General features: G+C 30.6%; 1 protein-coding gene across 1 annotated transcript in view; it reads right to left on the bottom strand.

Annotated features, from left to right (window-relative positions):
• Positions 1-2,802: 2,802 nt before the first annotated feature.
• Positions 2,803-16,693, bottom strand: part of LOC126772362 (spondin-2) — a 53,375-nt gene continuing 39,484 nt past the window's right edge. The window contains exons 3-8 of the mRNA XM_050492706.1: positions 10,224-10,423; positions 7,474-7,578; positions 6,258-6,437; positions 5,726-5,943; positions 5,356-5,540; positions 2,803-5,005 (exon numbers count right to left, since the gene is read on the bottom strand). Coding sequence (XP_050348663.1) covers positions 4,794-5,005; positions 5,356-5,540; positions 5,726-5,943; positions 6,258-6,437; positions 7,474-7,578; positions 10,224-10,423 — 1,100 coding nt within the window. The 3' untranslated portion in view covers positions 2,803-4,793. The remainder of the gene's footprint in view (positions 5,006-5,355; positions 5,541-5,725; positions 5,944-6,257; positions 6,438-7,473; positions 7,579-10,223; positions 10,424-16,693) is intronic.

Genomic DNA, 16,693 nt, shown 5'->3' with positions numbered 1-16,693 from the left:
TGCTGAAAGCCAGGTACCCAAGCACTATAAATAATCAGTAGTGATTGCCCGACTGGATCTGTGATCATTGATTAAGGTCATGAATTCCATGCACCTCTCATCATTAAAATTATAATTTAGCTGGTGACTTAACATTAAAATTATTGTTAACTGGTAATATGGTGTTGTAAAGATTTTCAAGTAATAATGTGAGTTTCATAGTTTATAAATAAACTTATAACAAATATTAAACATTTTTAGATATTGGCTCATTCAAGTTGTATGTATGTGTACACTGCATTTTTATCTTCATCTGTATGCTCTATTTTAATGCGCCTTAACTATTCAGGTTCATTTAACTGTACCTACAAAATATCAATATATAAGAATGTCTTGTATTTGTCAAACGTGAGAAATTGAGGATTACATCTGCGCAACTTTGTTATCAATCGAACTATAAAAATAGAGGATACATTGTTATTGAAATTTCCAACTTATTTCGTATTGATTAAGGTTTATAATAAAATAAAGAAATGCATGCCTTTATTTTTCTTTCAATGTTTGTAATAAGAACTTTGTTGAAGCTAACTGCATTTAATATTTTATTATATCATTGCGTTTGGTGCCTTAAAAATCCTTTTAAACGTTACTATGATCTTTTAATTAATTAATAAAACTGTTAAAGTACACAAAATGATTTTAACGGGAAAGTAATCATAAGGAAGTTGACAGTCTAGAATTACAATAATTTTAATTTTCCAAAGTAAAAATTAAAAGTTTTAAAGCAGAATACGAGTATATGTAACATCTGTTATGAGCTGATTCAAATATTGCATATTTTATCAGATTACAATTTCACAAATTTGACTTTATTAATTGTCCAAATAAGATTTTTCAAATAAAATATATGGATACCTCTCGTATCACTAAAGTTTAATAAAACCTTTCAATCTTATAAAGTTCAATATGGCGACTACTACATTGCATACGAGACCGGAAGTTTTTCCACCTGGAGCAAGAATGACTAAGCTACTCGAATATTTCACTTTGAAGGCACTAACGTTACCACTGTACGTGAAGTAAGATTCTTTTAATATTTTAAGCCTTTTTTTAATTTTTAAGATACTCTCGTTGATATCTTTTGAAACTTATCGTTCAAGAAACTAAGACATAATTTTAAACCGTAAGTTATAATAAGAATAATAAAATTTTATCTTATAAATAATATTAAGTTCGGCAATTGGCATACATCGAAAATGATAGATTTTTTACGTCTGCTTACCGGTTACTACTTCAAATTGAAATTATGTTAAAAGTCTACGTTATAAGTATATGCCTAGTTTGGTTTTATCTCAAAAAATAAATAGTCATATTCATTTGTTTGGCGAACAAGACAAAGTTATATTATAAGCAGATCGATCCGTCAAAGTTTACAATCTCAAACTCCAGCTACTGCATTAAAATGAGTAATGTCAGATTTTTAAAGTTTGGTACCGAGTATAATCGAGCCGAATTAAAAATTTCAAGCATATCCGAAAATGTTAATTGTTAATACTGAAGACGTTTGATTCCAAGGTAGAAAAACGACCGATTTTAACGGATCGATTAGATGATGACGCTGATTCAAAAATATTTATTCCCTTGGTTTGTTTATGTGTGTGCTAATACTCTATCCATGGCAGTATAATAATGCCGATTCATTGACAAACGAACAATTTATTGACTTGACCTAGCCTCGAAACATGTGCTTGAGGATCTGCAGATAAGATAGCCACGAAACCAAGAGGCAAGCGACTATGAAACTATTGAAAAGTGCCTTGTTAATCTAAAAAGAAGATTTACCTTTAATAAAATTGATATGATGATATAATTGATGTCAAACAAATAATGTCACCGTTCATACCCACACACATAAATAATCTAGTTCTACAATTTAAAAACACCTCTACAATCATATTACACACTAATTTAGTTCACACAAAAAGCTGTGTCACTTAAACGTAACCCGACCCAATTCGTAATAGGTCACGATGTTAAATAAATGTAGGATTCTAGAGGTACTTTCCGACTGTAACACAGCGTCAAAATTGTGTTACGTTTTGAATAGCGAGTTAAGAACTTGAAGTGGGCTTTAGAGGCACGGTGGAACCCCGTGCTGCTAATGAAAGTGGTTAATGATGCTATGTTACACAGCGGGGTAATTCCGAGTGTTTTTATAGAGCTACCATATGTATAAGACGACGAATTGTATATATTTTAAAATTGTATTATGTTTATAACGTAAATGTAAAGATTTAATCTACTTATACCGTAGCATTTTTAATTAATGGTCAAATTAGATACTACATAAATGCCACTTTGATGAATATGCGAAAACTCAATAAAAAACTAATTTTTATAAAAATATTTTTATTGGATTCTGAGTTTCAAAGTTGTTTTTTTTTATTTTGAAATAATTTGGCAGACTGGCCAGTGAGCCACCTAATTAAAAGTGGTCACCACCACCCATATCCAATGTTGGCTATGTAATTAATATTACCCATCCCTTACTTCGCCAATATGCCACCAAGCTTTGTAACTAAATTGTTATGTCCCTTGTGCCTGTAGTTACACTGGCTCTCTCGTCCTTCAAACCAGAATACAAGAACTATACTAAATATTGCGGGTTTTCGTTAAAATATGACTGTGATAAATGGGTAGTACCTACCCGAATGTACCAAGTAAATGTCATGATTAATGAAATACTCGTGGGTCCAATTCCTTCCAGTGCTTAAATTAAAATAATCTGGATAAATGAAACGCCATGGTCGTTATTATGTTTTATTATTGAAATCAGAATAATTTACATTGTAAAAAATACACATACTCAGTAATCATTACGCTAAGGTTAACAATTTTGGTATCTATTTTACAATGTTTGTTTTTTTATTTTTTTTTTATTTATTACTATTTTGAGATAAAATTTATATATGATCTCTTGTTACTACTTAAATTATACTATTTTTCTCAAATGTTAAAGTTTACAAACTTGAAGTTTTTGTTTTTTTAAACGTGACGTGAGTAAAGTTTGCCATGATTTTTGGAAATGATTTTAAGAATTATTCTCTTGATACGAGACGTAAAAATCTCAAGATTTCAAATTTCCATTCCTTTTGTTATAGTCTTACTTCCAGTTTCTGCAACGTTGATCTACGTCAGGTTGACTGGCTTTAATATGAACATTGGTTGCCTAACTCATCATCAGCTGCTATCGACCAATGAAGATTCAGAACAAAGCCAAATTATTTCATGTGACGTTGACCGATGTTTTAGAAACTGGTTATATGCCATTGGTGACAAATTATTCTAGTATTAAGCAAACTTATCAATGTATGAAAAATTAATTTATTGTATGTAATTATTGTAAATCAATATATACTTGCGTTATTTGATAGCCAATTGATAATTAATTATTAAAGATTATTGTTTCTTCCTATTAATTTCCACCGACAATAATAAAAATAAATATTTATATACAGAGCCGTAATAATTATAAGCACACAATTAACTACTACATATATTTTTTATTTGATGATTGAAATTGCGTTTGTCCGGGTATCGAAATTAAGCCTAGTTTTTCTTTGGCATGACGAAGCAAAACACATACTTTTTGTTATATTATAAAGCTATTAAACCATTTACCACTTATCATTTTTTAATTAAGTTAAAGAATGTCTAAACAATTACATCATAATTCTACATATAAATATAATTAATACGTAATGAAACCGTGCATACTTATCCTGAAAATAATATTTTTGGGTGTTTAATAATAAAATAAACTGTTTTATAATAAATAAAAAAGGGATAATTGTAACAAAAAAAATATATCGAACGTTAATTCAATCTTATTTTCTAAATACAGACTTATTCATTTAATTTTTTACACTTACAAGTATTAAAAATAAAAGCTGCATCTTTGGAGTTTTTATTTCCTAAAAAAGTTCTATTATTTATTGAATTACTGTCACAAACTTGAATACTTAAGCGATATGTATATTTTAGTGATGATACGAGTACACTACTAATTGACTAACCACACGCGGACTATTGATACTGTTACGACATTCCTACGACAAGTCGCTGAGGAAACGCGACAATTTACACGGAGAAGGCAGATGAGGTGGCTTTAAAGTCTTCGTATATCTACGTAGCTTTCAAGTACTTAGTATCTAGTAAAAACGTAATAATTTAACAGAATTATTTAAAACATGTTATGTGTATATTCTAGACAATCGCTAGCGATTGCCGTGTGCGGTCAGTAGCTTAGTACGTGGTTGGTCTTATTTCAGAAATGTATTAAAGTGTTGTAATCAAATGAACATTTCATTTTTTTAAATAATGTTAATTAATATAAATAAGAAATAAATCTGAAATACATCGGGTAACTAAAATTATGATGAGAATCATTCTAAGTCACATCTCAATATTTAAATTTATTCCTAATGATAATTGACAAACAAATAGAAAAAGAAAGAGAAAAAGCATTTATTAGGTACAGCGGCAAACAATCAAAGTCTACCATCACCGAACATCAACAGTCGTCTCTTAATAAATTATTTTATACAGAAATTTTATCCAATATTTTTACACACCACGAATTTACATTAAAAATATCAATGTCAGATACGATTGGAATCAAAATCAATTTTATTGGACGGACAGACAGATGCCAACGAAAGGAAAATAAAGACGTAAATAGTGTTGTCAAAATACTGATCATTAAACTGAGAGGAAAATAATTAAAAAATGGAATAATTTGGATTTAATGTGAATTACGTTAGATTATTTCGCCAGTCATCTTGGGGTACTGGCGTGGTGCAGTTTGTGGCACACCACCGAGATTGTGCTGTGGGAGGGCAGGGTTTGCCACCAGGTCGTTGGCGACGTAAGATCCTTCGTGTACGTAATGCCGATCCAACACAACCGCCGTCATTTCTGCAGGGACTCCATTCACCCCAATCCGATACACGGCAATCTAGAAGTTCTATTAAAAAAAAAAACAACGTATTTTTATCTGTTTCGCGAAAACTATTGACGAAATTTTACACAAAAAGTTCGAATTTTAAAATATTTATTTATGTCTGTATATATCAATTGATTTTTATATCAAATTTAACAAATAAATTGTTTTTAGAATAAATAAATTTACTGTTTCAGAATCGTCTGTTTCTTAGTGTATTAAGGTGAAATAGTAAATTGATGATTACATTTTACAACACCACTGTCGATGTTAACTGGTAACTTACCACCATATTCTGATGATAAAGTCCCTTTACCATTTTACTATGAAAAAATATGGAATCTTTTAATCTAATATTGAATAAAATAACTTACTCGCCCTTTTCCGTTTTCTACGCTCGGCTGGATCCGTGTTATCTGCGCGCAGCTTGCGGCGTCTCCTTGCGCGGTAACGTCGCGCGAGACTCCTTAGGGCGGACCGCTCGCTGGCTGTCGGCCCTGACGTTGGCAACTCGTTCGCTGATCGTGGCTCTTCGGTTGTACTCGCTGTGTTGTTTGTACTGATTGAATGGTCAGAATTTATTAAAATAGTGACTAGATATATGATGGAGTATGATAGAGAGTTGAAATAAAAACCGATAAAAATCTCCCTTTTTGAGGAGAAGGTTAATAATAATTATAATTTTTAAAAATAAAAGTAGGCAAATAATTCATTAAAACAAGTCTAGGCTTTCTAGTTACTTACATTGAATAATAAGAATAAGCGTTATCGGGTGTAGTGAGAGATCCTTCTGAATAAATCCTAGGTGCCTCAGCTCGTTCTACTTCCTCGGCTATGGAGAGAGCCCTGTTCCCGTCGAGTACGTCAATGCTGTTGTGGCTTAGTTTGTCGAGCTGGAGTACGTCGTATCGTCGATCGTCGCTATCTCGGTGAAATACTTCCGAGAGTTCGTATTCGCGGAGCTACGTAGGAGTTTAACATTTGTAAATTATATAATAAAATGAATACAAAATGAACTTAACGAACAAATGTTAATTACAGTTACTATTTAATGTATAAAATTAATGGAGATAATATTAAAATTTATAATACATAACAAAATATAAAAACGCATGTATCGTATAATTACTAGCAGACCTTAATTATAATTAATATGTGACAACATGTTTTACTGATTATATTGTATAAAACAGTCGTTATGTAATTTGTATTATTTAAATGAATTCAATGAAAATGACATTAACACATTGAGTTATAAGCGAAAATGACATAATACCTTTATGAATTGAAATGTGGCGATCGGTGGTAGTCTTCTCAGATGTGGATAGAAGAATGAACCAGCGGGATGTGAAGGGTATTTGGATGTGATGCGATACGCTACCCCCTGTGGTGCGGTCGGCCAATTGGGCGCCGTAAATGTAAATCCATTATCGGTGCCAGCATCTAAGGGATCCACCTAGAAAATTGACTATTTTAACTTACAGCTTAATCAACTTAGTTATACTGATAAGAACTGGTAGGTTAGTACAATCCAAAAAACAGTCATCTATTCGTTTATATTCTATTCGTATTTATGTTTATATAGTATTAAAAGTTTGTCCATAAAATTTATCTGCATTTTTATCACTTTTCAATACTTATATAAATTTCAATAATTAAATCGGTATCTTCAGAACTAGTCAGAATAGTCGGGTATCAGATATCTATCAAAATTATAAAGCTACCGGTTCATTTTCTTTCATCTTTATACTTTTAGAAATATTATATTAACATAATTATGAATATAAATTTATAAAAATAAATAAAAAATTCCGCATATCTACGATATTAAAATGCCTGCCTATTTGCAAGTTACCAAAACCAAAACAGTATTTTTATTTTGTTTGTCTATCGGTCTGGAAAGATCTTCAAGACAGTAGAATTACAACGGTGTTATTTTAATTATTTTAAGGTAACGTTTACTCTTTATTTTATCTAAATCGTTTGAATATATCAAAGGATATAATAAATTAAATTAATCTCGAATATTCTCGAATAAAGCAATCATTAAATATTATTTTTAAAATTATTTTAAATTTCACCTATAATCGAATAAAAAGATCGCTTTCGTTAATATTGTTAGGAATGGTATTTATCATTATTCCATTAAACATGAATAAGAGCGTGTGGATAACTATAAATATAAACCTAATTCAAAAATATCCTGAATTTTTTTATTGTTTAGGTAGGCGGACGAGCATATGGGCCACCTGATGGGTAGCGGTCACCAACGTATAGGCATAGGCATTGGCATTGTAATTAATGTTAACCATCGCTTACATCGCCAATGCGCCACCAACCTTGGGAACTAAGATGTTATGTCGCTTGTTCCTATAATTACACTGGCTCTCTCACCTTTCAAACATACCAAGTATTGCTGTTTTATGGTAGAATATCTGAAAATACTGCAGATATAACTTTCATCCATGATCCAACTGACTATATACAATTACCTCTATAGTGATGCTGTCTATCCAGTTTCCGTCGACGCAGAGATCAAAGCTGTCTACTCCAATGAACCAATCTGGAGACGGAACCATTCGTGCCATTACTGATACCTATGGGCATGGAAAATAAGCTCATATAGTTTTGTACAATATAAAAATATTTTAATGGAATAAATATTATTAATAACATTATCTTATTCACATGATAATCATTATTATAAAGTCGGATTAGGCAACATTTTGTTTTGAGGATGCACAAAAATACGTTAGCTACGTTCTAATTTTAATAATAATAATAACATATATTTATTATATTATATGAACACACAGACACATCAGAAACACACATTATATCAGAAAATTATTTAAAAGTTATCACGATCTAATATAAAATATTATAAAGTATATTGCTGTCAATATAAAAAGGTTATTTTTTTATGTAATTTAATTACATTTTTATAATGCGATTACATAACATTGTTGTTTTTAGATATATTTTTTTTAGCTGGTAGTTGGTCACTTTCGACTAAAGATATAACAGCATTACACCATATACAGTGAATTTTACATCACCCATGAGAACTAATATGTTATATAAGCACAAAGTTTGTAATTATCATGGCTAACTCACCTCAATATTACAAAATATTCAGGTTTAAAAGTAAAATAACGTATGATTATGTGTCCCTAAACAAAATTTACGTACAATATATTAATTCCTACATAGCATATTAGTTATAAATAATTTGTAATGCCAGTTTTATACTTTTTATTTAATTACAGGTTAAATCAAAAGTCACTTTATTAAATAAAAAAATATTGAGTATGAATGAGTAAATATAGTTTGTATAAAACCTTATTTATAATGCCCAAGGGATATTGTTCATTATATTGTTCGTAATTATTCTCCGTACCATTGAATAACTTAAATTTAATATACAATATGACATAGATGGAATTTATTGGTCATTTTAATTTCAGCATTAAACAAAAACGTATTAAAAACATTTTTAATTAAGCCATAAAGTTTAAATTACATTGAAACGTTTATCGACAGATTAAGCAATTTAGCATTTTATACCGCAAACGATATATTCTACAAAATACTTCAAATGTTGACCTTCCGTCGACCTCTTGACCTCCTAATAGTGCGTCTGATAAATGAACCCACATAAAAACTCTGCTGTAAAGCGATAAACAACCGAAATGAGTCTCAACTGACAATAAAATGGCCGCTGTAGTAGCTACGATTAATTCCCCTTTTATTACAGCTCGATTTGAAGTGTCTACGGTTTTTTTATTTGTTCGTGACGTATCGTAATTGTTGTTTGCTCTCGGGCATTAATTAGTGTTGAAATACGATATTTTCGAGGGGACCGAAACGCTTGCTTTACGTATCGCCAATTTGATTGTGAAATTGTCGGTGCTCTCCCATTGTTGTCTGTTTATTGCAATCGTTTCGCAGAAATTTGCTATCGTATGAACTTGTGTTTTTTATAATTGTGTGTTAATTATCTGGAGGCGTGACGTTTCACTTTGAATATTGAGATCATTAAATACACAGTTTAAAGTTTATTGTACAATTTTTTACGATTGTTTATATCCATTTTAACATAGCACTTACTGACAAGATACTTTATCTAAGTAAAACTCGATTTCTAAAGTTCGGATAGCTAAGTAAGATTGCTTAATTAACCGTCTTTGTACGAAACGTTTGAATAATAAAATCATCAAAAAGCCAAAAAAGCCCAGTAACAAGAAAACGTGAATTTTAAGCAAAGATTGCTGATTCATACGTAGGTAAGTACCGTAACAGCCTGTGAATGTCCCACTGCTGGGCTAAAGGCCTCCTCTCCTCTTTTTTTTTTGAGGAGAAGGTTTGGAGCTTATTCCACCACGCTGCTCCAATGCGGGTTGGTAGAATTCACATGTGGCAGAATTTCAGTGAAATTAGACACATGCAGGTTTCCTCACGATGTTTTCCTTCACCGTAAAGCACGACATGAATTATAATCACAAATTAAGCACATGAAAATTCAGTGGTGCTTGCCCGGGTTTGAACCCACGATCATCGGTTAAGATTCACGCGTTCTTACCACAGGGCCATCTCGGCTTTTTACTTACGTAGGTAAGTACACTAAGGCTATATGTGCTTAATTTGTGTTTAAAATTATTCATCTTGTACTCGGTCTTAAAGAAAAACGTTGTGAGTCCTCTTGCGAAAATTCACAAGTTATGCCCAGCAGTGGGACATTTACTTTAACATTACTTCCTACTGTCATACAAATACGTATACTCTAGTCAAAATTGATTTTTATCCAATTGTTTCTGCTAACATTTTTATAGTAAAAATCTTAAATGAAAGGCAAGAAAATATGCATTCGGTTGAAGTAAAAATTATATTCGAATTACCATAACACATTATCCGTTTATTTAAAACGTTAACGTTTAAACGTTTATACGTTTTGTTGTTCCAATAGAGATCTGTTCTCAAAATTTGTCCTACTCTCTATTCTTAACTATTTGTACCACAAAAGACTTAGATAGAAACAAATATATAATACAGCTTTATAGGTATACATTAAAATGTCTGTGGGATTATTGTTAAGAAAACGTGTGAGTGTGTGTGTGTTTGTGAGAAGGTATTTTAGCTACTATTAATGGCTTTGTCTATAATATTTGAAATATTTAAATAAATTTGAAGTATAATTTACAAATCTACTAAGTCATTATACGATAATTTTAGTAATACTTACTCTAGAGTGATTTCCGTCTACAAAGAATTCCGCTTCAGTTCTCCCAGCGCCCTGACTGATCACTGGTGCACCGAACACGTCGAGGGTTCCCGGACTGGAACCGAGGGTATCAGAACGTCCCGATTCGGCGAATTGTCGAACGGAAGCCGAAACTCGTCGACCCAAGCGGAATAAAACGTATGACCGACTATGGGATACTCCTGTGAACAAAAACGAAATACATATAATATTTAAATAATTATTTTAAATATTAATTACATATACAGAATATTCAATGACGATAATTATAAAGTAATTATATTTACATATATCTAAAAATATAGCATCTATAAAATATTATGTATAAATTACTTTAAAGTATATATTAAGTATTTCTCTCCTAATACTCATTCGACCAAAAGTAGATAGAAGTACTAAATAATAATGTCCTCCAGACCGATTTCGGCCACGGCAGCCAATCTCAAGAAAGATTAGGCAACTAAGCATGAGATACTATGGTGCACAAGTGTGTGCGCAAACACAGGTGCACTCTCTATTCCCTAACTCTCATAATCCGATGGGACGACAATCCGACACGACCGGAAAGAGTTCAGGCGCAGAACCAACGGCTCTACGTGCTTTCCGAGGCACGGGAGAGAACACACTTCCAACTTCCAGACTCTGGGCTGCTACTAAGAATTTTCTTACAGAAAAACACAATAAGTTTTTTTGGCCGGACCAGGGAATTGAACCTAGGACCTTCGGGTCTACGGCTTACGGCTACTTACATCAAGCCACTAGACTAACGAGCAGAAGTAATAAATATGAAGGTAATGGTTGTACGTGCCTATTGTAATGTATGTACTATGTACATTTTCACCGTATTTTTACATATAATATTTATATAGCTAGAAAAACATGTCCTTAATATAATATAATATTACATAAATTACTAAAAAGAACGACATTTATAAGTTTTGATCAAAAACGCAACATGAAAACATTGCGTTTAACATTTGTTGGCGTCAACATGTCGTATTCGAATTGATGTGTGTTTTCAACGTTTTCCTTAATCGTATAACACGAATAGAATCAAAATAAACATCAAAGAAAAGTCAAAAAGGTAATGTAAAAAATATTCATCTAAGTATAAAAACCTTAAGGATTTTCAGATCAAACCAATGCCTTCTGCCTTTGCCTGCAATATTATATTGACATTATATTTTTATTTTATTTTATCAAATAGGAAGCCAACGTTATATATTCAGAAAAAAATTGTTATTGCATTTATAAAAATACTTTGAAAAAAAAAATATAAAACATTTATAGGCTGACTTAACAGTCAAAAAATATATAATTGACGAAAAATAAAACAAAAATAACGTATTTAACTTAAATAACTAAATTTTGATATAAATATATGATACATAGATAAAAAAAAATAATTATTCTGTAAATAAATATTACATTATTACCAGTTAGCACCCAGTTAGCAGCAGACTTCGCCTGCGAATTGGGTTAGGTGTTAGGTATAAACAACAGGTAATCTATGTCCTTCCTTTGGGTTCAAGCTTACTTCATACCAAATATCATTAAATTCGGTTCAGTGGCTTAGCCGTGAAAGGGTAACAGACATACAAAGTTACTTTCACATTTATAATATTAGTATAGATTAAACTTAACTAATCTTAATTAAGTACAGCAAAGATTTTACTCTATTTATATAATATACAAATAAACGCATATAATATTATGAATCATCAAAAACTATTTGTGTTTACATTCCATCTCTCTCTCTCTAGTCAAATCCTAACATCATATTTCACAAATTTTATTTATTTTTCAATCTTTCTCCATTCAATGTATTTGTTCTTAGTAGTTCTTAACTTTTCTTGTAATTGTAATACGTCATTCATTCTTTCACAGCTATTTTTGTATACCTTTTTTATCTTCTCATTACATATTCTCGTTATCCTATTCATTCATCTCAACATTATTAGCCTGCATTTTTTCACTTTTAAAGCTCACAACACAATATCTCACTGCACTCAGCGTGCACTGCACATATGCCTTTTTGAGGTTAATAAACACAATATGCGGATATGTGAGTACTTTTCCTATAGTTAGTGAAGTGAGAAAATGGCGTCGGTCGTGCTTTGTTCAGGCATAAAACCATGCTGGTTTTTCGTGATATCAGTTTTCTAGTTTAGCGTAACTGTTTTTTATTGCATTAGATAGGCACTGGCAAGTGGACCACCTGATGTTAAGTGGACACCAACGCTCATAGACATTGGCATTGTAAGAAATAATAACCCTCCCTTACATCGCCAATGCACCACCAACCTTGGGATCTAAGATGTTATGTCTATGTGCCTGTTAACCACTGGCTTACTCAGCCTTCCAACCAGCATATTACAATTATACTAAGCATTGTTGCTTAATAAATTTAAAAATAGAAAAACAGACACCGCCTATTACTAAAATGATAAATATAATCTTATAAAGCAATATTTTCAAATGAATTTTACTTTTGATTTATAATATGAGGAAAATGAAAACCCTCTGCGGGTGTTTCTTTAATGAAGGTTTATTAAATCTTAGATGAACCGCGAGGCGAGAAAAAGGATAGCAAATTACTTTTGTAAACAAATTCAAGAAAAAATTACACAATTTATCAAGACAAGGTGCTTCGCGAGAAACTTTAGCTTGTAAGTATTTCTTTAATTCTGAATTTGATTGTATAACAGTTTTTTAATTTTATTACAAACTTTCTCTATATAATTGTAAGTGTGGCGTATTTATTAGAACGATTAACTTAACACATATTAAATTGGCGAAACACTGGAATTTGTATTAATTTAATTATATATTTGTATTTTATCCCAATCGTGGGGATGCCAATAGTCAAGCTGATGCATTAAATCATTTAAATAAAACTTTATCCAGGTAAAGCTATGTCAGAAATGTCATGTAGAAATAGATAATTTAATTCTTAATTTTTATTGGAAAGCATAGAACTCTAAGATAAATAATTATCAGCTAATCGATAGTTCTTCTCAATCAATTTAATAATAATCAATTGCTTAAATGATTTAATTCATATAAAGTACTTATCGACAATGCGTATTATGAAATTTTCAACAACGGTGGTAACCCTTCATCTTCCATATTCAAATTCAATTATTATAATTATATAAAAATATTAATGAATAGAAAATAAGTTGCTGACTAAATTTGTTAAATTTAAGTAATTAATATTCTTAGGCAAATATTTTAATTTAATTACCAGGCGAGGCATATATTAATAAAACATCAGAAATTGTATTCTGTGGGTACATAAAAATGGTTAATGTATTGAAACAAAGAAACAACTGTTTTTTGACGCGCATAAAACAGACCATCAACCATCTTATTGTGTAAGACTGGTCCGTTTTCCCTAACGCATTATTAACACATTTCGATAATAATTCAAGAACGAATGACGCATAACGAGGGGAAAAGTCAAGCCAATGACATCGAAATAAAACAATTAGTTACACTAATGAATCTATGACTGTTCTTGTATTTTGATTCGCGATACAGAAATACAAATGATATTATTTTAAATCTCATGTTTTCGAATTGTGACAGATATTTTTTATAAACAGGTGTTTTCGAAGAGATTAAGTGTGTACATTATTTTGGCTGTACATACGTTTTTGTTTAGTTCTGTTGTGCTTATAAGAATATTTATTTTTATGTTTTTATTAACGAGAAATCATTTAATAAGAGCTAAACGTTCTAATATACTAAAATAAAAAGCTTAAAACTAAAAAGTTTTTATTCAGCGTTCGAAATTAAAATGAGAACGGATTTTTACTATTTTTATTATAATATTATTTAATGACATATTAGTCAGATATTTGTATGGATAATTTTATTGATATATCTTATCTTATCTTCTCGATTTAGTAAAAAGTGAAACTTCAAAAATGATATTAGTAATTTTTTTTATTGTTTAATTATATTTAACAACAAAATATTATGTAATCACAATTTAATACTTACCTTGATTAGTTTTTCAGAAGTTTGTCGATTAAAACATTTTGATACTTTTAAGTGGTATACGTTTTTACATTAATCCGCTAACCGTTGACAAAAATAATATTATTCGATTTTTTGTTAACATTTATATTTCTCGCTGATACGTCATTTTATAAGTTGGATGTCACGTTATTTACGCAACACGTTTTGAGCGTATTTCAAGTGATTTGGAATATAAAATAAATAAGCAATTACTCAAATGTCGTAAAGTAATTTGTTTAAAGATTCCAAATGATTTATTTGTATCATAATTTGGAATTACCGAAACGTTTGTTTACATACATTTACGAGAGTATTGAACTTTTACAACGCGATAGCTTGAAATATGTATTTTGTAAAATTTATTTTTAATCTCACCCGTAAAAATTGTTACTCACGCGTAAATTCCTTCATGGAATACTGACGTGTGTTGCATAACACGTGACAAATACCGTATGAATTATAATTTCGTTAGCTTCTGCCCCCAGCTTCGTCCGCGTACGAGGGATGGGTCAGGTGTTAGGTATGTATCCATTGTGAATTTAAAATTTTAAGCGTAACCGATAAAATAAAATCCCATCAATAGATGGATAGCATACAAACAACCAAAACTACTGAACTTATTTGTCTTTTATTATTTATTAACATATTATATGTTATAGTTGCTTGTAGTGAAACATCAATATATCTCATATTACAGCGGTATTGTTTAGTAAGGAAGTTGATAGGCAAGAGGAAGACCCAAAAAAGATAGATGGACTCCGTGAGGGATGACATGTGAAGGGACTGAGGATATGGGTGAAGATAAAGATGAATGGAAGAAAAAACATACTGTGGCGACCCCAAGCGAATGGTAAGCCTAGATTCACTTAGTGATTTAATCAATGGACTTATGTACAGTTTGGCTAATCATTGAATTAATTGAATATTGAATATTCTGCTTAGTAAACAGATGAATTTAATAAGATTTCATATCGATTTTATAATCGCTGCCCAACATATTGTATATCTGGAATATCAATGTACATAAACCTTTTTATTTAGTTTTAGGATTAAATATAGCATGATAATTCAGATCGAGCTCAACGCAGGAACGTTTTATGTAGCACATAACATGATATTAAATTATTGAATGAGTAATATTTGTTAAAATAATTTCTAATTTATTAATTAAAATGTTTGAAAATCGTTATTAAGTAAATAGAATATTATATTGATTTAAGCTTCATTTATAACATTAATAGGTTTTTATACGTTTTTATAACGATTGAGCTTTCAGGATCAATGTCAGATTATTTACACCAAATTAATATCTTATTTTTTTTATATTATGGAATACACATACGTATTAATATGTTATAAAAAAATTGCTTCAATTGAAATAATAAAACCGAACCACATTCTGAAGAAAATATTTTCATAAATATTCTTATGAAGAAATTATTTATAAAATTTGTTTGTTTAGATGTAACATGAAGAATCATGTATTCACTGTAAACTATGATATAAATACACTTTAAATTTAATAAAGATAACAGTAATATACCTTAAATAAAAATATAAAATATATTCAGCTTTTGTTAAAAAAATACATAAAATAAATATTTATACTTATTTTAAATGTAACACGTCTCAGAAGGAATAACTGAAATACAATTCAGCAAAGATACTCCTAGCATTCTTTCCACCATTCTATGTGTTAATGTTTTCTACAGTAGCAATAATAAATTGTAGCTTATACATATTTATTTAAGTCCTCGATACCAAAATGGCCCAGTGGTAAGAACGCGTGAATCTTAACCGATGATCGTGGGTTTGAAACCCGGGTAAAGTACCACTGAAATTTCATGTGTTTAATTTGTGATTATAATTCATCTCATGTTATACAGTGAAGGAAAACATCGTGAGGAAGCCTGCATGTGTCTAATTTCACTGAAATTCTACCACATGTGGAATAAGCTCCAAAACCTTCTCCTCGAAAAAGGGAGAGGGGAGGCCTTAGCCCAGCAGTGGGACATTCACAGGCTGTTACTGTTACCGTACTGTATTTAAGTTCTCGATACTTAAACAAGGTTATATGATACGATTTCATCCTGAGATTATGATGAGAAAGCTAATCGTTTGATCCATTTATTATATTATTATTTATTCGTATAGAAAACAAAAAATATTGTAAATATTTTACCCGCAAACGTTTAAATACACAAACTCTTGGTCACCATAAAGTTTTAAATACGCGAAGTGAATAATATAAAAATGCTTGTAATTGACGAGCCGGTTGGCGTGGTTGGTAGATACTTGCCTTTTCACGCCGAAGGTTGTGGGTTCGATTCCCACCCAGGACAGACATTTGTGTACATGAACATGTCTGTTTGTCCTGAGTCTGGGTGTAATTTTCTATATAATTATGTATTTACAAAAGAAAAGTA

Source organism: Nymphalis io, chromosome 12 (assembly GCF_905147045.1).
Source record: "Nymphalis io chromosome 12, ilAglIoxx1.1, whole genome shotgun sequence".
Classification (NCBI taxonomy): domain Eukaryota; kingdom Metazoa; phylum Arthropoda; class Insecta; order Lepidoptera; family Nymphalidae; genus Nymphalis; species Nymphalis io.
Note: the sequence above shows the minus strand (reverse complement) of the source record. Positions and strands in the feature narration are given on the sequence as shown.